A 22556-nucleotide genomic window follows, 5' to 3' on the forward strand; every position below is an offset into this window, starting at 1 on the left:
TTCTGCAAGTGATGTTGCCTTTCAGCTTCCTTTTAGTTTATTTGTAGATGTGGGTGCCTGTGGGGGGCACAGGCTTGTCGTCGTGTTGCCTTGTTGACTTGGGGTGGTACTTGGGTTTGTGAGTCATTTGAAGACTTCTGAAAATTGTACTTAATATAGAGAAAAGTTTATTTTGTGTTAATAGATAACTTGGTTCAGGGCATGGGAAGAAAGGTCTTCCATCTAGCACATGGTACTACATTCAGGCTAACCTGTGTTTGCTTAACCTTTCTTCAAACAGAGAACTGGAGAGGAAAGCTTTTGCTGAACCTTTGCGTTCTGTTACCGCCGCGCCAGTGAAGAGTGAGCTAGAGCAGAGCAGAACGCCGACAGCAAAGGAGAGCCATATGCACAGACATTATGCAGATCCAATGTTGAACCAGCTGCCAAGGCCACCGCAGGAGACTGGGGAGCGACTGAGCAAATACAAAGAAGAACACAGACGGATACTCCAAGAAAGTATTGAAGTTGCTCCTTTTACAGCTAAAATAAAGGCACTGGAGGGAGAGAGAGAAAACTACTCCAGGGTAACATCCTTATCTTCAAGTCCCAAAAGCCATTCAGCAAAATACGACAAAGATGCTGAACGCTCTGTGTCAGAGCTGTATAAAATGAAACATTCAGTTCCACAGAATTTGCCACAGAGTAACTATTTCACTACCTTGTCTAACAGTGTAGTGAACGAACCACCAAGATCATACCCATCAAAGGAAGCTTCAGGTGTATATGTTGATAAGCAAACCAATTGTCCTTCAACTGCAGCTAGTCCCCAGGCTCTCCCCTCCTACATTTCTTCCCTTTCAAAACCGCCACCTTTAATTAAGCACCAACCAGAAAGCGAAGGCTCTACGAGCAAGGTACCTGAGCAGCTTTCACAGTCGGTGCAGTCTCACTCTGTAAATTCTTTCAGAAGTGACAGCAGGAGCCCTACTCAGTTGTCAGTCTCATCTTCAAATACACTCCGGAGTATGCCTGCCTTGCACAGGGCCCCTGTGTTTCACCCTCCTGTGCACCAGAACCTGGAGAAGAAGGAGAGCAGCTACAGCAGCCTTTCACCTCCGACTCTGACCCCTGTTCAACCCGTTAATGCTGGTGGTGGCAAAATACAGGAGTTGCAGAAACCGCCAACTTTAGTACCTGAGCCCAAGGAAGCCCAAACTGTTTTCAAGGGCACTTCTGAACAGAATTTATCAGAAGTGTGGAAGTCTAATAATGCCTCAAATAATGAAAAAGCGGATTGGCATACTGAAAGAATGAGTGGAAAGTCACAGTCCGCTACAGCATCTGTTATTGTGCGTCCTCCTTCTAGCACAAAATATGAGAATGTACCAGCAATGCAGCCCGCTTCCAAAGATCGAGTCAGTGAGAGATCTTCAGCTGTGACAAATCTAGCAGATTGCCTGAAAACAGCGGAAGCCAGGGAGACTGGAAGAGTCATACTGCCAAATATGAACTCAGACAGTGCTCGCACACAGTATGAAAAGAAATTTGCAGCTGTCTCGCAAGGCAGCGTTCCTCGTGCTGTCACTCCTACCACAACTATCATCTGCAGCACCAAAACGGATGTCACTGCATCAGCGGCAGTGACGACCAGCGCGTCGAGCCGGGGCGGCTCTGAAGTGACCTGCTCGGTGTCGAGCGCGGCGTCCTGCGCGCCGCCGGAGAGCGCGGCCCCGCGAGCGGCCGGCCCGGCGGCGGCGCAGCCCCAGGAGTGCAAGGTCAGCACCGCGGCTCCGGTTACATCCGCTGCTGGCAGCGCTGCTCAGCCCAGCTCGGCGTTCTCCACCTCCACCGACTTTGTCCATTTGAAAAAGCACAAGGCGGCGTTGGCTGCAGCTCAGTTTAAAAGTAGCAACGCCGCTGAGACCGAGTCCAACTCTGTGAAAAATCAGACATTTTCAGCCTCTCTCTCCCTAGACAGTGCTATCGTCTGTAATACAATAAACAAAGCGAACTCTGTAGGCAGTGGGCAAACTTCCCAGACGAGTCAGCCAAACTACCACACTAAACTGAAAAAGGCTTGGCTAACAAGGCATTCAGAGGAAGATAAAAACACTAATAAAAAAGATAATTCAGGGAATAGTGTCTCAGAAATTATTAAGCCGTGTACTGTCAATTTAATAGCTTCTACATCAAATGATTTGCAAAATAACATAGATAGCAAAATCTTGGCAGATAAGTTCGTGAAGGAAGATAAGCACCCGAGGAGAAAAGGAAAACGAACGTACGAGTCTGGCTCTGAAAGTGGTGACTCTGATGAAAGCGAGAGCAAGTCAGAGCAAAGGACTAAACGGCAGCCCAAGCCAACTTACAAAAAGAAACAAAATGATTTGCAGAAAAAAAAGGGTGATACCGAGGAAGAAGTGAAACCAAATGGTGTTCTTAGCAGGAGCGCCAAAGAAAAAAGCAAGCTGAAGTTACAGAGCGGCAGTAACAGCAGTGAGTATATTAATCTGATTTGGAAGACACAAAAGTGTGTGAAGTCCAGCACTGTTAATCCTGGAGGGTTTGTCATGCACGATAGCTGGGGAAAGAGCTAAAAAACATGCCTGTGTAAATGAGTAGGTCCTGATTTATCTGTCTTGAGGCCATTTGAAATGTCCTGGTGTAAGAAATAGACCATTTTGTGTATCTGTGTTAACAAACTGGTTCTTGGCCTAAAAATAAGCAGTAAACCATCTTGTTTATGCTGTCCATCAGAATTGAGCAGGCTGGTGCATACAGTTATGCCACTTGTATTGAGCTCTATATATATATATGTTGGGGTTTTTTTTATTTTATTTTGAGATCTAATGCATTTATTTTTAGAGCACTGCTGGAGGGAAAGATTCTCTGTTGTTGAACTCTAATTCATCCTTTGATCAGAAAGCCAGAGGCAGTTCCTTGAGAGCCTGGTGCCACTCAGTTACGATTTGGTTAATTTAATGAAAGGTTTAAGGGAGAATAATTTCACACTCCTAACTAGCATGTGTAGTACATGATGTTAACATCCCTCTTGTTTAAGGACTAAAAAAATTTATGGAAATACAAATTTCCATTTAAATGTAATACTGAAACGTATAGCAGATTGTAACTAAATTAATCTGAAAAGAGAAACTGGTCTGCCAACATAAGGGATTTTATTTAAAAACTTGCCTTATTTTTATCCCAATTTATTCTTCTCCAAGGATTCTTCTTTGTCTTTGGTCTGGTTAAGTATTAGAGAGTCTACCATTAAATTACTTCTTGTAAAACTTTTTAAGTACAGGTAGCAAGAAAATGAGCAATACTGCCTGTAATTACATTCTGTGGCTTTCCACTGTCTGGTGTATAAAGTTACTCTTCTGGTATCTGAGAGTACTTGATCCCTGAATTGTACTGGGTGCTGGAAGTGTTGTAGTCCATCTGAAGTATTCTAGATATTTGGTCCAGTGATAATAGTATTACTTTTTCTTTCTGCTCCCAAGTAAAGGGAAGATCAAAGCAAACATGCCTGTAAAATCTTTTTCAGCTTCCCTTCTTAAAGTAAACTGTAAATACATGTATTTAACATGTTAAGTGTTTATGACCTTTCTGCTGTTGCAGAAGATTTTTTCGTGGTAAATTTCTGCAAGAGAGCTAGCTAGAGATTTTTCTTTCAAAAAGAACTTTCCACTAAAATTTTATGCAAAATCATAGTCAACTTTGAGGAGCTTTCAGGAAAGATAATGTTCCTTTGGAAAAGCTGCCTGGATTCTCTGTTGGTGGCTGGAAGTAGCTGACTGTGTGACAGGGTCTGGGGCTCAGTGGCAGTTTTGCAGCTTGGGTGGTGTGTGGATTCTGCCAGGGTTGAGGAGTGCTTTGTCCCGATGCTGTTTTGGAAAGCCCCCGGAGCTCGTGCACTAGCCAGAGCACTCAGAGCTCCAGGCTGGGAGGCTCCCTCCTGCAAAGCAAGGCATTTCACAGCCCTGCAAGTGCTGGGGGTCTTCCAAGTGCCTACCCACAGAACTTGAAGTCTAGCAGCTACCAGAAGACACCCAGGATCTCTGCTTCCAAGGCAGAAAGCATTGTTTTGGACTAGTAAACCTGTACTTGGGCCCCTTTTACGCTTCAGGTTTTAATCCAGTTACTGTCATGCCTTGGGTGAGTGTGGAATGTGGTTTCTCGGCCAAGAACTGAGGCACAGGCAGTCTGTCACTTGTAAAGTTTGTACAAGTCATCTCTGGCAAAATACCAATGTGCACCCAGGTACCAAGTCCAAAGTTAACACCCTGACCCTTTTATCGTCCTACATCAGATCCCTGTTTACAGGACGTGAACTTTCAAGAGCAGTGGTAGATGAAATGACAGATAATTCTCTCTGTCTGCAGATAAGAGTGGTGCCACTTTCAAGACTCCTTAAAATGAAAGCTTGGTTAAATGACAGCAGGGTTCAGTTTCAAAACCTGTATGTGAAAATTGCACTTATTACTCAATAGACTTGCTCCTCATGTTACTCAGTGTCAGATTTGCTGACTTCAGTATCGAAAATAGAATTATACTGCTTGGCCTTGCAAAGCCAGCAAACCAGACAGAGTGTAAATGGATTCTGTGAATATAGCTGCCAATCTGTAAATTAAAAAAAAAAGTTTTGAAGGAGTTGGAATTTTAGGTTGTTTTTTTTAAGCTCTGCTTTTATTCATTAAACTGTGGATTTTTTTACCTACACCTTCAGAAACAGAGCACAGACCTAACTTTCTTGCAGTATTGTATGTGTTTGGTTTTTTGTCAGAATGAGATTCTGAAGATGGCTTTAGTAGAATATCAGACAAATGATACACCTAATATAAGGGAAAATGTAGTGTCTTGGGAGATGAGCAGTTACTGTCTAAGTTTTATTGCTGCCTTTGCATTTTTAACTTTGGTGCTGTCAGGCAGGCAGGTGGAAATAAAAACGAAATGTGTTACGCAGGTAACAAATGTACCAGAAAAAAAGTGTTGAACTCTGACTGTCTTGACTGTGATGTGTGGGGGAAGCAGTGCCAGTACCTCATCTGAAACTGTCCTTCCTTTTGCAGCTGGTATACCTCGCTCAGTGTTAAAAGACTGGCGCAAAGTAAAGAAGCTGAAGCAAACGGGAGAGTCCTTTTTGCAGGATGATTCTTGTTCTGAAATAGGACCAAATTTGCAAAAATGCAGAGAATGTAGGTTAATAAGAAGTAAGAAAGGAGAAGAACCAACTCACTCACCAGTATTTTGTAGATTTTACTACTTTAGGCGGTAAGTATGCCTAGTTCCCTGGTAATGTGGTGCTTCAGGTTTTAAAAATAATATTGACAAAGGACTGGCATACTTGAAAGCATGTCTGATTTTTCTGGCTCAGTCTACCCGATAAAAGACAGAATCTATTTTAACAGTATTTACATTTGCATTTCTTTTGTGGATTGACTTCATTGCTGTTTAAAAGCTTCATAGCAAAGATATCAGAACATCTGCCTGCTGTACCTTAGGCAAGCAGAAAATACAGCACATCACCATTACACAGGTGTCTGACATTTGAAGTGGGATTTTCAAAAGGCAAGCTTCAGTTTTTTTGGACAAGTTGTACAACCGCAGAGTTGCACTTACTTGTAATTGTTCTTATGCCAGTGTATGGTGGGAATGTTGCTCAGGGTTTTCTGGGAGTTTTCTGAGGACAGAGAAGAGTTGTGACCTCCTTTCTTTGGAATTAATGGCCCATCAAGGAAAACTCACAAGGAAGCTCCAAGAAAGGATAAAGCATCTTCAGTTTGTGTATGGATTGTGCTGTCAATATTAACCCAACTTGTTTTTGACAAGAAACTGTTCCTTAAATGGGGTTTAATTTTTTATAATGAATCTTCAGTTACAAGACTTGGTAGATCTATAGGAATAGTTTCAAGGTTGGACTCTGAATACCTTCTCTGTAAGAATATTTGCTTCCACATTTGGCAAACTTGGAATTTTGGTTGATTCTCTTCCCCAGTGTGAAGGAGAGAACGTAGAGGTTTGCCAACATTTTAAAAAAACAGTATGCAATGTTTTTATTGTATTGTGGTAAATTTTACAGCAGTTTAATTATTTTCATTGTGTTTAGATGGTAGGGCTTGAATTGCGAAAGAAGTTTACACTTCTTTTGAAAATTGTTGTTTTGGAAGCCGAAAATTGATAATTTTATCTTGTTCATTTGAATACGTATCTAAATGTTACTATTGATACTTCTAAATTCAGGACTGTCTTGATGCCATAAATTCCATTACTGTTATAATCATATCTGTTTAATGACTTACCCTGTTTTGGATAAGATAGAATGATTAATTGTAAGCACTTAAAAATAGGCTAAGTATAGGCAGGGTTAGTAGAATGGCCCTGGATAGGGTAACAGGAAAGCCTTTGAAAGGTCAGAGTGTAGTGGCTACAAAAACGTTAGCTTCTATTGGTGATTCGTTCTGCCTAAAAAAATGTAAATGTAATATTTGAACCCATGTATTCTCAGTATGAGAGCAGTAGGATACAAAAATCTATAAAATATAAGTCAAAGTGAGTCAATATAAGTCAATGTCTGCTGCCACAGACATTCCGAAAGTTGAAAGTGAGGAGGGAAAGTGGGTGGAACCAAACTTTGACCAAAATAAAATAGAAAAAGAAAGTTTTTCTGTCTGCAATTTTAAAGGAGTAATAAATGCTAGAGGGAGAGAATGATGAGTGAATGGAAGGGAAAAAAAGTTCCTAAAAGGTTAGTTTTAGTTTTCATGCTTCCTTCTTTATCATTTTAAAACTATTTTCATCAGTAGGATTAATTTTAAAATGTAAAAAGTATGTAGGATGATAAGGTGAAAAGAAAACTTCTGTGTTGTAAGACACAAGCAGCAAGTAAATTGGAAGTCACAGAGTATGATACATGGAGTCAAACTGTCTGTTTTCATTTTTAGGTTGTCTTTTAGTAAGAATGGAGTGGTTAGGATAGATGGTTTCTCCTCTCCTGATCAATATGATGATGAAGCACTGAGTTTATGGACACATGAAAACTATGAAGATGACGAACTGGACCTAGAAACTTCTAAATACATTCTAGATATCATAGGGGATAAATTTTGTCAGTTGGTAACCTCTGAGAAAACAGCCATGTCCTGGGTGAAAAAAGACGGTAAGGAGCCCTCAAAGCTCTCAAGTGTTCTGCTGTTTTTCTTGGATGACCATTGCTTCCCTTTACGTAGCTCTCTGCCCCTGGCTGTTGGATTTTCCTAGGCTGTTTGGTAGGAGGACCTGCTGGGGCTGGGGAGGGTTCCTTCCTCAGTGGGCCAGCCAGATCCCCTCCCTGTGCTGCTGGCTGTGCCTGGCCAGGGCCAGGCTCCTGTTGGGTTTGGAGTAGCTTCCACTGCCAGCTTGGCCTCCAGCCCCCAGCCAGAGCAGCCAGCTCCCAGCCAAGGCCTGTGGTGAGCCAGGTACGGAGCGCTGCCAGCAAATGGTGTGTTTCTGATGTGCCTCCTTCCCAAAACAGAGGAGAAGAGTGGAGCAGCATAGGCCCTGCAGAGCACGTGCTAACACTGTCACCTCCCCACCAAAGCAGCCCTCCATCCTTCTGGCCTACAGCAGATGGGCACAGGCTGGTGGCTCTGTTAATTCCAGGCTGTATGAGGAGGAAGTGGAGCAGAAAATACATACTGGCCAGGTCTCCTGAACAGGCACCTCCCTCCCCTTCTGCCAGCTTCAACTGTCCAGCTCACTGGTTTGGCTGCCCTTTAGATCAAACACGTCCCATGGGCAGTCGGGTGAAAAACCCTCATGAGTGCATGGGTTAAAAGTGTATGCTTAAAAAGTTCTTCATGCTTGCAGCAATATATTTTCTGTATTACTTTAGTCTGTGTTTTCTGAATGCCTTATTTCTTTATAATGTGTTGATAATAGGTAGCATTGAAGGGGATGCTGTGTCATGGAACTAAGAGGGCAGCTCTTGATGGCCTGTTCATGAAGGATCACTTTCCTCCCCCAAAACCCAGTTGTGTCTGGGGGGAAACTTATGAATGCTTCATCTGTAAAGACTATTCATTCTGTGCTTTGCATTTAAATTTCAGTCCTTTTATTCTGCTTATTTTGTATTTCAGCCAAAATTGCATGGAAGAGAGCAGTGAGAGGAGTCCGTGAGATGTGTGATGCATGTGAAGCCACATTATTTAACATTCATTGGGTCTGCCAAAAATGTGGATTTGTGGTCTGCCTAGATTGTTACAAAGCAAAGGAAAGGAAAAGTTCTAGAGGTCAGTTTTTTTATGAACTAGAGTATTGTATAGGCTGTTTATTCTCATTTGCTGCAGAGCTGCTGATTCACAAGAACTGTCTGTCTGTAAAGTGTTAAATTACTTCTTGTGTGTATTGGTTTCTCTTGGATCTTTTTGCCTCCTTTTTTTGTCAGTAGATATAGAATCAGTCATTCCAAAAGCATCTGCTGTGGGGGCTGTTTCAGCTCTTCGTCCACGTTTCAGTCTTTTTGTGTGGATTGCTTGTGCCTTGAACCACAAGGTTAAATCTTGTTCTTTGGTTGTGAGACTGGTGCTCAGTCACACCTCCCTGTTTATGGGAACTCGTTGCTGTTAAAGCTTGCCTTGATTTAAGTGCTTGCTGGAGTCCTCCCTTCAGAAGTGGCTTGTCATACTGATGTACCATCTTATTTTATAGTTTTATCATAAAAAAAGAGAGATGGAGAAAAATACTTGGGAAGATATTTAAAATGAGTGTTAATGGAAGTTTCACAATCCATAAGCCTACACATAAATGTGGTTTATCCTGTGCTCTAATGGAAATGTCAGCTTTAGTCTGGAGGGAGAGAAGTATAACAGGAATGACTTGCAAACCTCTGATTTCTGGGTGACCCAGCTAGGTTGCAATTGAAAGGAGGAATGACTTGGAGCATTGATTTGGGCTCGGAGCCCTTGGCTGTGACACTGGTGTGCAGGCTGCTTGGTGGAATGCACTGCCTTCCCTGGGAGGCAGGCATTGTGCCCTGGCACAGTTCTGCGGTCAGACGCCGTGCCAGGAACTGATTCAAGGATAATGCTGTTTTGAAAAGCAGTTCCATGTTTGTCATAGCCGTGTAATGTCACAGATGTGAAATGTTAGTAAAATAAAGTTTAACTGTTAGGTGGCAAAGCTTTGCCAAATGGAGAGTCTCACCCACTTTGTCCCTGGCTTGCGGTGACAGGCCTCCTACACTGCAGTTTTTAGGGAGCTAATGTCAGTCTTTTCCTGCACTGGGAACAGTTGTTCAAGCTTTAGTGCTGGAGGCTGCTTCAGCAGCTCTTCACGGGCCGCGGTCGGTGTGCGCGCATGTGTGTGCATCCATCTGACGTGGCTTGGGATGCACGCCAAACATTATTTACCCTGGTGGGAACACACAGTCAGAGGCTTTTTATAGTATGTGTTAGCCAGCCAGGAAAGTTTTAGCAAAATGTCTTAGAAGTTGGAACAAGCAGTATAAAGAAGGAGGCTTCTCTTCAGTCTTCTTGCAGGGAGGACTTTCTCCTTTCTGTTGCTTGCAGTTTTACGTGTGAAAGCAGAAGTATGACAGCTTCCCTCCCTGCAGATTAATTTCTGATGATGCTGTAGGATTCATGTGAGCTGTGTTGCTTCTTTGGTGCTCTCTTGAAAGACGTTCAGAACCACCCACCCCTCTCTGTATAATAGGACTTTATATTACACCATTTTTCCTGGAACCAGTAGTTGTTTTTACAGTTGCTGAATGTAACAGAGAATCCCCTGGTTTTTCCCTGCTTCAGCAGGAATGTTAGAGGTTTAAATGTTCCAGATTCAGATACTTATCAATGATTTCTCTTATCACTTTGCTACATGAGTGAATAAATATGCAACCATTGTTACCTTCAGACAGTTTATGGCACTGGGATGTCATTTTGTGACATTTCTGAGAAAATAGATTAAGTAGGTACATACTGCTTTGTTGTTTTGATTTATTTATGTTTGTGACCAGTCGGATATTCAGATGTTTTAGGTGCTACAAAAACTACTGAATAGCTTATAAATTTAGTACTTATCTAAAGGAACATTTGAAACATTGTGTACCTACTACAATGTGAAAAAATGCCTTAAATGTGTTAAATGCTTCCTGTGTTGTGTTCCTTAGTTTAAATTGCTGGAGAGAGCAAACTGGTCAAAGGCTCAGAAAAATTTCTTAAAATGAGCAGTTCAGTGAGTAGGACTGGGGATGGAGAGAGAAATTGTGTTCTTTCTGCCCCAAAATCACATAGCAGGTTGGTGACCAGTTGCTTGGCCAGACATTTTTTACTCTCATTCTTGTTGTGTTTTTTTTTTTTTTTTTACACTGCACATTTCAGGAGAGTCCTCCTTAAACTTTTTAGAACACACCTCCTACCAGTTCTGCCCTTTCTGCTGGCACAAAGGATTTTCAGCCAGTACATAGAGACTTAGGGTTTCATGGTTGCTTTAATGTGCCATAAATCAGTGATGCAGCTTCCCTCTCCTTTGTGCCACCAGTAGCACTAGTGTAGCTGCATAATAAGCTGAATCAGAGAGGTGATTTGGTTAGAAGTTAATCTTTTTGGCTTGTCTGGTGAACTCTGGTTGAAAACAGACACTTCCAGTTGGAGTGTGGACTTTGTTACATTAGATGAACCATACAATCACAGCCTAATTATGTCTCTTTTCCATGGCAGGATTCATCAAGGGAGGCTCATGGCCTTCATAGCAACTGTAATGGATGTCAGCCTATGTTAAATTGGCAACTCACTAAATGTGATAAAGGGAATACACTTTGAAATTTGGAGGTAATTGGCAAGGGCCTGTGTTACAGATGCAGCTATTTCAATTTCAGTATTGTTAAACTCTTTCCATTAATGTGAAAAGTAGCTGTTGTATGCAAGTCCTTGTCACACCGGGTAACCACACAAGAAGGCCTGTATGTGCAGAGAAATGGTTCTAACCAAAACCAGTCTGAAAGGCCTTAGCTCTGTCTGTGTGCAACATACGGGAGCTAAAACATTGGCAATACTGTTTTACAGACAAGGAGTTGTATGCCTGGATGAAGTGTGTGAAGGGACAGCCTCATGATCACAAGCACCTGATGCCAACACAGATTATTCCAGGCTCTGGTAAGACCATATGCAAACTAGCAGAAACTGCTTTTTCCCCAGGTCTTTCTGTGAAGCGTGGCCAGAGTTGTTTCTTGAAACTTCTCATTTTCCATTTAAAAACCTGGGAATTGGGTTAAATCATTGCAAGAAGGCAGGTGGTTCAATTACCAGCCCTGGGCACAGATGATGATGAGAGTAACAGGAGTGTGCTGACAGATGTGTAGAGGGGTTTTGGGGACAGGCAGTGAAGAAATGGAGGGCCTTTTTTGTGATGGATTTGTACCTCTTTAGAGCAGAATAAAACAATCAGAATGTATTTAAATGTTTAAATAGTACCACTGAGGCAATGGATTTTTGGGGATTTATATTTCACTGTTGTCTGTTCCATACCCAAAAAAGCAAAGAAAGTTGGTTCAGATGATTGAGCAAAATGCCATGAATGAGCTCATGATAATTGAAAAACTAAGCAGGAATCGTAAACCCAGCTAGATTCAGATTTCTGCTTACAACCAAGTTCTCTGAAGTAGTGCCTTTAGGTGTGGTGTAGTGGTTGTTAGCACAACATTTCTGTCAGCATTGATACAGACCAGAAAATAGAAAACTGAAATGTGCCCTTAAACATACTAAGTAAATTCCCAGGTTATTTTAAGCTGAAAATACAGAACCAAGTCATTATTCCATGGGTTGTTGCATGTTAGTTCAGGTAGAAATGAAGGTTGGGTAGATTCCATAACAAATTCAAATTGTGACATTTCCCAGAACAGGTTCTAGACTGAAACTGGTTTGAATTTTAAATTGTGAAAGTGAACCACTCATCTGGAAGCAGCACAACGAAGACTGCCTACTTAACCTCAGTTTTGTTCTTCTGTGCATGCCCATTACCAATCAGCCTTCATTTACATGCTCACATACTGATTTTTTTGTCAAGACATGGCTCACTTCAGTCTGTAGCTGATGGTTTTATTGAATGAAGCAATGATGTACCCATTGAACAATGAGAAGTAAATAATTACTGGCTTGCTTGATGTGTGCCATGCAATGGGAATGCAGACTAAAGCTCAGATTATTCAGAAGACTAGTGTGCAATTATTTAATTGAGTGTCTCTGCACAAGCTTGAAGATAAACTGGGCAGTCATTTTGGAGTAGTTTTGAGTGGTAGATTCAGGATTTTTAATAGTTTAAAACATCACTCTATGTCTGTTGTAAAGAGGGTCAGAATGATTGACAGCTAGTAATGTTTTTCTTCTTAATTGTCTTTAGTTTTGACAGATCTTTTAGATGCTATGCACAATATTAGAGAAAAATTTGAAATTAAATCCCATTGTCAGTGCACCACCAAGCAGAACACACAAGCTGGCAAGCTCCCTGCAATGAATGGTGTGTCTCAGGTGAGTCTCAAATGTGTGTATATGTTGCATCTTGTTCAAGTGTTCTGATCCTGGTGAATTTTTGTATTCGAATAGTACCAGTTGCATTTTAGTTTGCATATGTGGGGGTTAAATGCTGGCCATGTCTTTGAAATACGTTAAAGTGAAGCTGTGTAGTTAAAAATAAATTTGTTCTTTACAGGTTTTGCAGAATGTCCTTAACCACAGTAATAAAATTTCTCTGTGTATGCCTGAGTCTCAACAGCAGAATACTCCTCAAAAGTCTGAGACAAATGGTAACACAAGTCCAAGGAGTGATGTGAGCACAGACAGCAAGTTAACACCGCCTGAATCCCAGTCCCCACTGCATTGGCTGGCTGATCTTGCAGAGCAGAAAGCCAGAGAAGAAAAAAAAGGTATATGTTTGCAGTTGTCACATCATGTCCTTGGGGGGCACTGCTGGTACTTTCAGATGACACCAAGCTGGGAGTGTGTGTTGATCTGTTGGAAGGTAGGAGGGCTCTGCAGAGAGACCTGGAATGGTTGGATGGATGGGCAGAATCCAGTAGGATGAAGTTTAATAAGTCCCAGTGCTGAGTCCTGCCTTTTGGCCACAATAACCTCTGCAGTGCTACAGGCTGGGGACAGAGTGGCTGCACAGTGGCCAGGCAGAAAGGGACCTGGGGGTGCTGGTCCACAGCCAGCTGAACATGAGCCAGCAGTGTGTCCAGGTGGCCAAGAAGGCCAATGGCTCCTGGCCTGGATCAGGAATGGTGTGGCCAGCAGGAGCAGGGAGGTCACCCTTCCCCTGTACCTGGCCCTGCTGAGGCCACACCTGGAGTGCTGTGTCCAGCTCTGGCCCCTCCGTTTGGGAAGGACGTTGGGACTGCTGGAGCGCATCCAGAGGAGGCAACGAGGCTGGAGAGGGGCTGGGAGCACAAACCCTGTGAGGAAGCACTGAGGGAGCTGGGGGTGCTCAGCCTGGAGAAAAGGAGACTCAGGGGTGACCTCATCACTCTCTACAGCTCCCTGAAGGGTGGCTGTGCTCAGGTGGGGTTGGTCTCTTTCTGCAGGCAGCAGCTGACAGAAAGAGAGGACACAGTCTTCAGCTGTGCCGAGATATAGGTTGGATATTAGGAAATTGTTTTTTACAGAAAGGGTGATAAAGTTCTGGAATTGTTTGCCCAGGGAGGTGGTGGAGTCACCATCCCTGGACGTGTTTAAATAAGAATGGATGTGGAACTGGGTGCCGTGGTATAGTTGAGGTGGTGTTAGGGCATGGGTTGCACTCTTCAAAGGTCTCTTTCAAGCTGGTGATTCCATGTGATTCTGTAATTGAATTAATAAAAAAAAAAAAACCCACGCAATTTGCTGTTCACAAAAAGAAAGGGCAGGGTTCTTTTCTCTCCTGATTCTGAGCTTGAAACTGCAGTGCCTTTCCCTGGTGGCATCAGAATCCAACAGCAGAAGATCACTGGTGGAATGGCTGTGTGCTGTGGAAGTGTTTCCAGCTACAGCGTATCTCACTCGGGACAGGCACTCACTCAGCTGCACGTCTGAGATGCTGAGGAAGGCCTTTGCTTGGTGCCACTGTTTGACTGTGTTGTGAAGGGTGTAGTTCATCCTCTGGTGTGTTTCCAGGTGAATAAAGCACTAGTGCTGCACAGTCTGTTGCCACCACTAGGAAACGCAGGGTACTGGTGCTGTTCCTTTGTGTGGACCACGGTACAACAGCGTAAACTTGCAATGATTATTTTTGTTTTAGAGAACAAAGAATGTCCTTCTGGAAAACATTCGAAGGAAGGGAAGGACCAGGATAATTTGGAGTCCCCAAACTGTAAAAGTTCCCCTCCTTCATCCCAGAACAACGAGCAGGGCTCAACCTTACGAGATCTGTTAACTACAACAGCAGGCAAACTGCGTCTGGGTTCTACAGATGCTGGCATTGCTTTTGCTCCAGTGTACTCTACAGGAACAGCAGTAAGTGTTTACAAGATGCACAGTTTTTCTCTTAGGATTTGAAAATCTCTATCAGTCTGTTCTGGCACATTACAGTTAGAGCAATCTGATAGGTGTATTGCTTTAAATACTCATTCATAATTAAAACTTCATATGCACGCACACACACTAACATTTTATTTGTTTTTATATATGATGATAATTGATAGAACATCAGAAATGTTACTCTCTTTCAAAAGGAATTGCATTAAGTTGATTTTACATTGTTTAAGCATGCATTTGTTTTCTAACAGAGTGGCAAGAGTGGAAGGACTATGCCAAACATTCTTGATGATATAATTGCTTCAGTAGTAGAAAACAAGATTCCACCAAATAGAGCACCAAAGATAAATGTAAAATCTGAAATAAAAGAAGAGCCAAAGGATGATAAAAAAAGTATTCAGGATGACTGCAGTAAGCGGTACAGTGATATCCAGTATTCATGGATCTGTGACAAGCATGTTCTGTGGCTCAGAGATCATAAAAACACCAACAACTGGAAGCTCTTCAAAGAGTGCTGGAAACAAGGAAGGGTGGGTATCGAGCAGGTTGGTTTGTAAAGTGACATTGGCAGGAGCTCTGGGAAGTTGTGTGTTATTAAAGGGCAGAGGTGCCTAACTCCGTGTTTAAAACTGGGGGTAAAAAAAGCTTGTCAGGAATAGCCCACAGATGAACCATGTGTAGTTACACTTGAGTTAACCCGTTATAATAAATGAGACATTTCTGTGATAGAGTTTCAGATTCCAAAAAGGGGTGACACCTTTGGGTATGGGTGCTGTTGGAGGAAGTGTTAACAGCTCAGTAAGGCCAAGGTCTTCTGTGTGTGTTCCAGACACATTTGTATTCCAGTTCAGTTGAAGAATTTGTCTACCTGTAAAAGGATAATTACTGATTTTTAAAAATTATTTTATACTCTTTACAGCCGGTTCTGGTGTCTGGTATGCACAAGAAAATGAACTTCAGCCTGTGGAAAGCTGAGTCAATCAGTCTGGATTTTGGAAACCAGCAAGCAGATATCTTGAATTGCAAGGACAGTATCATTTCAAACACCAATGTCAAGGAGTTCTGGGATGGTTTTGAAGATGTTTCAAGTATGTTCCTTAAAATATATTATGGTATTGATTCTGAACATGATCAGTGTTAGAAATTGCAGTTTAAAATTATCATTATGGACCTTGTGCCTTTGAAGAAACTTTTAAAAGGAAGCTCTAGGTAATCTGTTTCCAGAGAATGTGGTGGAAACTTGCTCTTTGTATCTCTGCAGAATTAAGGATGCACTTTTATACTAGCTAGGTCTGACTAAGAAACTGGACAAATGTCCTTCTTACTTAACTAGCTGAGTTTAGTTTGTATAATTCTTAAATCTTGAAAACAGCTATCTCCTGTTAATGCATGAAATTTTGATTCTTGGCAGGTTTAGAGTTAATGTTTATATTTTAGTTGAATAAAGTGAAATGCCTACAGTACATTAGTTTTTAATTATTTCTGTTACTTCCAGAACGGCAGAAAGTAAAAAATGGAGAAACAGCTCTGCTGAAACTGAAAGACTGGCCTTCTGGTGAAGATTTCAAGGCCATGATGCCAGCAAGGTATTTTGAGTTTAGTATTAGATGTTCTTCAGTCAATATTACTGTTTCCTCTATGTAACAGCTCAAATTCAAATATATTCTTTTTTTCTTTTTTCCTCCAGATATGAGGACTTACTAAAAAGTTTACCCTTGCCTGAATATTGTAGTCCAGAAGGAAAACTAAACTTGGCTTCTCATCTGCCAGGATTTTTTGTCCGTCCGGATTTGGGACCCAGGCTGTGCAGTGCATATGGTGAGTTTGCCCTGTGAATGCAGCAGTTACCTCTTCCCTTAAACTTGCAGGATATCACACATGGCCATGCTTGACAGAAAGCTGAGCTTTCCTGATGGATAATTGTCCACTGACTAGGGGAAATACTGACTGATTGGGTATTTAACAGTACATGCACCTGGGCCATGAGAGTCTATTTGCTTTTCCATTTTTTTCATCTTTTCTTATGCTATTACAGTGTTCTGAAGCATATAAATGATTAGCTGCTTCTACACAGTGATAGAACATGTCTTTAGTAATGCTGTGTGAGAAAATGCTTCATGAAATATCATTGCATTCATAATTCTGGTCAAATTAACCTCATCATATTTCTCATAATTTATTTTGTGTGCTGTACACTCAAAAACCTGTTTAGAAAAGGTTGATTCCCTCAGAATCCCTTTCTGTCTGCTCCTTCTTTTGCAAAGAATTTTGTTCAGTTTTGTTCTACAAATTGTTGTAGTAGGACAAGGAATGAGTAGTAATTTGTGACACAAGGGCTTTGGTTTTAAAAGTCCTCCAAATATCCTGTGAAAGAAGCATATTACCAATAGTGGTAATGGCATGGGTCTGAGAACTGTGTCATTGATGCCACTCTGAGGCAATACTGCTCTAAGGCTGTGTTCCAGAATGTCCTTTTGACTTAAGAATGTTAATTTGCACTTCTTAAAACTATAATTAATTTTCCTCTTTGGGCATGATTTTGATTAAGGACTCTGTTACAACCAGACATAAAAGTGACAGATTTGATAACCTTGTGTATTCATTGTAGCTGTGTTCTGTCCTGAACAACCCGAAGGGTTGAAGAGGAATGGAACATCGTGGTCAGGAGATGTCTCTGACTATTCTGCTGAAACGTTTTGTTCTGACATAGATGCTGTGTAGGGACAGGTACCTGGGCTGAGAGAGAATCTTAAGGACTCTGTTAAAAAGTAATGTTTTCTTGCTTAGCAGGTGAACCAAAAACATGTTTTTAATTTGTCTATCTCACTGATGCCAAGTATAATTCAGAGATTTCTTCACTGTTGTTACATGTTGTGATTTGAATATGCAATACAAACAAATCTTAATTTTATCTTGTAACATAGGTGTGGCTGCTACTAAAGACCATGACATAGGAACCACAAATCTCCATATTGAAGTTTCTGATGTCGTGAACATCCTTGTTTATGTTGGCATAGCCAAAGGAAATGGAGTACTTTCCAAATCAGGTAAGGATTTGGAATCGGTGAATCTCGCTCACTGAAGAGGTGTAGGTAGACTGACTGTTCTGCCCCTTCTAAAATTGACACTGTTCTTTGGAAGGCAGTGAAGGAGATCCACAGGAACCTTCTTACAGCTGGGTGATTCTTTGTTCCGAGGGTTTGCACACACATTAGTTCTGTAGAAAATACACTGCAGTTCATGAATTATGAAATGGTATTTCAAACTCTTTCCACTTTTTTTTGCCATTACATATAATTGATGCACCATTGCTGTGCTGGGGCTGGCATAGCTAATGGAAGTGCAGGGGTGAAGGATTTTCTCTGGAAGCTGTGCCGGGTCTAACAGTTATGTCAGGATGATGTATTTGCCAAACCTCCTGTTTATGCTGCTTCTTCTGGATGCATTGTGCTTACTCTATTGAATTTGGGCTGTAATGTGATTTTTCAGTGCTGGAGAGCTTAAAGTGGTGTATGTTAGTCGTCTCTATGAGGTTTATTGCTTATGTGAAACGGTCTTTAAATCACTGAAATAGTTTTGTTTCTTTGCCCTTTTTCTTTTGTCCTCTTATTCCGTAATCAGCAAATGTAGATTTTGGGTGTGACTAATAGAGCTGCAGTAAGGTTTGTCTTTCATTTGCTTTGTTTTCACTTGTGTATGCATGGAGTTAATAGCAGCAAACCTGAGCATCCTGGGAGAGCTCTGGCTGCAACAGCAGCATGCTTTACACTGCTTGTGCTGACTGCAGGAAAACACCTTTTTCATCTTTTCATTTTTTGGTACCAGCCCTGCTTGTTTATTTCAGGTAGGAGATTGTGTTCTGTGGAATTCAGGAAATGTGAAAAAGTTGAAAAACTAAACGTTTTTTTAAGGTATCCACGGCATTCATGTTCTAGTAGTGAATTACAGACACTGAACAGAAAGATCACCTGGTGGCTTCTGTTGTATTCAGCAAACTTCCATCCGCTCAGTCTCACACAAGAAATTTGAAAACAAATTGTTTAGTTTAGTCATTTTTTTCTCCTTCTCACATTTAAAGAATATTTTTGTTGAACCTTAGGAGTTTTGAAGAAGTTGGAAGAGGAAGATTTGGATGACCTTTTAAGGAAGCGGTTGAAAGATTCAAGTGAATTACCTGGTGCTTTGTGGCACATTTATGCTGGCAAAGATGCTGACAAGATAAGAGAGTTTCTGCAAAAGGTTAGATTTGTTACACATCATTTATAAATATAACCTAGGTAATTGGTAAATCAAAAGGAGCTGGCAAAAACCACAAACCCCACCTCAATGTTAGAGAAGGGAGGAAGGCAAAATTATTTCCTTTATAGCACATAAAATAAACTATACTTGAGCTGCTGCACCACCAACAAATAAAGTATGTAACACATGTGTTCACTTTGTAAGAGTGACACGTGGCCTGTAACTGAAGGCTTAGGAGGCCATGGAGATCTACTCTTGGCCTTCCCTAATACAAAAATAATTTGTGGGATGGTGTTTTTCTGTCACTGATCCATTATTGTATTATTGCTGCTGAATTTTTGGTGAATTTTCCCGTGCCAAATCCCCTGACCTCACCACCCAGTGGCCACCAATCTTTGCCAGGACTGTGTCACATCATTCAGCACTGGCACGTGGCTGGGCTCTTGGTGAAGGTGGAAGCAGTGGGAGAACATCCCCCAGGATGGCAAACTTGACCTGGCCGTGTTGCAGATCATCCTTCAGTGGCATGTGGTGATCACTTAGAGCCACATCAGAGCCTTTCAGGTTGTTCCCTAGCATGAATATCTGTCAGTGCATTACATGTAGGGATTCCATCTTGGAAACAGTTTTCTGTGCCGTGTCCTTAGCACATTGTGTGCTCTGGAAGGTGGCCTTGATAGAAGACACAGAAATACCAAAGTATCACTGAAGTGATTGCTTGAGGAGATGTCTTTACTGTCCTCCTCTCTGAGGAGAGATCAGATGAGTTTTAACTGGCTGCAGCAAAGGGGTCCATAAAAAAACTCGAGGCCAGGGGCTCTGCTGTGAGCAGGGGAAGCCTGAGGAATTCAGCAGTGAAGATTCCCTTTGACAGTAAAGCAGTGATTCTGTACCAGGCCAGCTGTCCTCCAGGGACTCAAACATTTGCTCTTTGGCTGGCTGAGCTGTGGGGAAAAATGAGCTCTGGTGAGTAAAACAAAGGTAATTCCAGGAGATTATGGATTATTCAGCAAGACTTTTCATTCATTCAAAAAGTAGATGCTCATAGATTAGATGGTGGCTTTTCAGTTCAAAAAAGAGAGTTGTGAACATAGGGAGGAAAAGCTGAATACTCCCTCAGAGCGCTTGTGAAGCTGTTGTGAATAGCTGTCAAACCATTTGAGCAGCAGGTTTAAAACAGAAGCTTTTAGGATGCTATGTGAAGTTTGTCATTTACTACCACAGTTAGCCCTGGTGTCCCAAGTGAGTTGTGTACCACCGTGTGTTTTAGGAGTGGTGGTATTTGGGAAATAGTGAATTGGACATTAGTTGATGGGTAAGCATTGGGACCTCTTTGCTGCTGATAAAATATAAAATCTCAGTATCTTGTTAGAAGGGTGATAATACTCAAGGGGAGTTTCAAGTTCTGCATCACACAATTACATTCATTTAATAAATAAAAGCAAAAAAAAAAATCTATGTTTCTAATAAGATATTTTTTTCATGACTCATGGCAGGTGGATTTGGTCTGTGTTCTTTGTATGTAATATGTTTCTTTTTTAGTGACTAGGATTGATTTAGTAGCAGTTGATTAAGAGTAATATTTGTTCCCCTGTGGCTCACTTGATGAGAAATAGTTGTGCAATTCCATTTACTGATGCCAGGAAGTATTTTTGTGTTCATCATTTTTTTCTGAATACCTTCATAGGGTGGTAGGAAAGCAGCTTCTTTCTTATCCCAGTGTGGCTGAGGTTGGAAGAGGCCCCTTGAGGTCCCTTCTGTCCAGCTCTGTGCTCAAGCAGAGTCACCTGGAGCAGGTTTCCCAGGACTACAACCTTTGGCTTTATTGGCTGCTTTTTTCCTGAGCTAATGTAGTGATGTTGCCTGTCTGTGTCAAAACTGAAGAAGGTTGTAAGCCTGAGGAATTGGCAGCACAGGAGCTCCTGAGCTCAGATTTTATTTTCTGGATGAAGGAAGTCACACAGAGAGCATGTTGTTTATTAATAGATTATTGTGCTGAGTTCTTTAAAGCTCTGCGCTTTGGAGTGGGAGTGTTGCAGATGTCCTCAGTTCAGTGAGACTTCCCAGATCCTTTGGGGATGTTTTGAATCCCTAGCCAGAATTCTTGTTTGGTATTGGGAACTGAGTGACATTGCTTGGCGAGGTGGGTATACATAAAATCTATCAGCAAAAGGTTTGGTTCTTTTGGAAGTTATTTGGGATCTTTTCTGTACTTAACAGATAGCAAAGGAGCAAGGCCTGGAGGTTTTACCAGAGCACGATCCAATCCGTGATCAGAGTTGGTATGTGAACAAAAAACTTCGCCAAAGACTTTTTGAAGAATATGGAGTAAAAACCTGCACAGTTATTCAGTTCCTTGGTGATGCTATTATTCTACCAGCAGGAGCACTTCATCAGGTAATGTACCTTAGGTTAAAGACATACAAGATTAATAACTTTTTTCCAAAGATACATTTTCCAGTGGATACATCTGTGCTCAGTTACATTTTATTTTTTATTAGTATCTGTTAGCATGTAGGAATGTAAAATAAGCTTGCTGGTGTAGCTGACTAACATACAGCAAATTAAATGCCTTAAGTATTAGTTCTTTTTTTGCTTCCAATTACAAATGAACAGAGCATTATTAACCATTGTTTTCCACTTTTCATTTCTGTAGCAAAGTTTTAAACAAACTGAGTCTAGTTATGGCAGAGTCAGGTTAGTAATTTTCTTCTAAGCCAGCAGTTAACCTAACAGAGGAGAGGCAGGGAGAGCAGCTTGAGCAGGTATGGATGGTAAGCACCTGGGTGTCAGGTGTCATTGTTTTTGTCTTTAGCTGTAGGAGAATTGTAGTGGGTGTTCTGTAGCTTCTGTAACAGATAATTGGTTGTTTTCCCATGCCACATTTAAGTTCCTTTTAACACAGAAGGTACATCAATCTCCAGAAGTCATTGTCTCTTCAGCAGCTTTTCTTACTGTGAGAAAGAGCGATACCACCTTTGCAGCAGCTGAGCTGATCTGTTCTGTAGTTGGGTAAGGAAGGCACTGCCAGTGGGGCAGTTCTGGAGAAGCAGGACAAATTCGTGTAGTCAGCCTCAGTTGCCCCTGGCACAGAGGGTTTGTTGTTGCATTTAGGCCTTTTTCCCTTACAGCCTCTAAACTGCTGCTCCTTGGTGAAAAGAGGAAGAAAGCTCAGTTGTTTAGGTGAGATTTTTAGGCCATTCTAGATTTCTTTCTTCCCTGCTTCAGGAGGAGGTGGAGCCTGCTGGCTTGCTGTCTTGCCAGCTGTCGAGCACCACTAATGAGGTCCTTGACTGTCAAGGAATGAGGAGCATCCCCACCCTGCAGTTGGTTGTAAACCATTGTGATGATGAAGATTGATTTCCCTGTGGGTTCAAGTGAAGCCAAGCCTTTCTGAAGAAGGTGGTGTTTGGTTTCCAATCTGCAGATCAGCTTCCAGCTGTGGCAGAGAGGAAGCAATGGCTCACCGTGTCCCTGTGGCCAGGGCAGAGGGGTTTCCTCTGTGATGAGGGTGTAGTGATGACAGGGGTTATGTCCCTGCTCTGTCTCTGGCTGTGTCTGTTGTGGGGCATTGAAAGCAACTGGTTCCTTACCAGACGAGGCTCCTTCTCATCCCACTGCCTTTCTGGCTGGGTTTGACGTGGTGGTTCATAGCTCTGGATGGTCTGTGTGGATTTGTTTCCTGGCACAGGAAAGGAAAGACCCAGACAGCCCCAAACAGACCTTGCTGACCCAAATCTAGGGAGGTGTAGGTTGCCTTCCCTCGTACAATGACTCAGGGCGTGACGTTGTTTCACAAATGTGGAGGAACATCTGACATTGCTGCTGTTCTTGGCTCCTGTTTGGCTGAAG

The 22556-nt window shown here is 41.9% G+C and overlaps 1 protein-coding gene across 11 annotated transcripts in view; it reads left to right on the plus strand.

The window, feature by feature from the left end:
• Positions 1-22556, plus strand: part of JMJD1C (jumonji domain containing 1C) — a 160010-nt gene that overhangs the window by 132397 nt on the left and 5057 nt on the right. For 10 of the 11 annotated variants that reach the window (XM_038141280.1, XM_038141286.1, XM_038141281.1 and 7 more), the window contains 15 exons: positions 281-2478; positions 5055-5256; positions 6927-7141; positions 8100-8252; positions 11025-11114; positions 12358-12485; positions 12667-12880; positions 14230-14444; positions 14717-14995; positions 15385-15553; positions 15961-16051; positions 16153-16283; positions 17390-17512; positions 18565-18704; positions 20925-21101. In XM_038141280.1, the coding sequence (XP_037997208.1) occupies positions 281-2478; positions 5055-5256; positions 6927-7141; positions 8100-8252; positions 11025-11114; positions 12358-12485; positions 12667-12880; positions 14230-14444; positions 14717-14995; positions 15385-15553; positions 15961-16051; positions 16153-16283; positions 17390-17512; positions 18565-18704; positions 20925-21101 (4525 nt within the window). Of the gene's footprint in view, positions 1-280; positions 2479-5054; positions 5257-6926; positions 7142-8099; positions 8253-11024; positions 11115-12357; positions 12486-12666; positions 12881-14227; positions 14445-14716; positions 14996-15384; positions 15554-15960; positions 16052-16152; positions 16284-17389; positions 17513-18564; positions 18705-20924; positions 21102-22556 lie in introns of those variants that run through there. The other variant, XM_038141291.1, reaches the window with a different exon arrangement.

Source organism: Motacilla alba, chromosome 6 (genome assembly GCF_015832195.1).
Source record: "Motacilla alba alba isolate MOTALB_02 chromosome 6, Motacilla_alba_V1.0_pri, whole genome shotgun sequence".
NCBI lineage: Eukaryota > Metazoa > Chordata > Aves > Passeriformes > Motacillidae > Motacilla > Motacilla alba.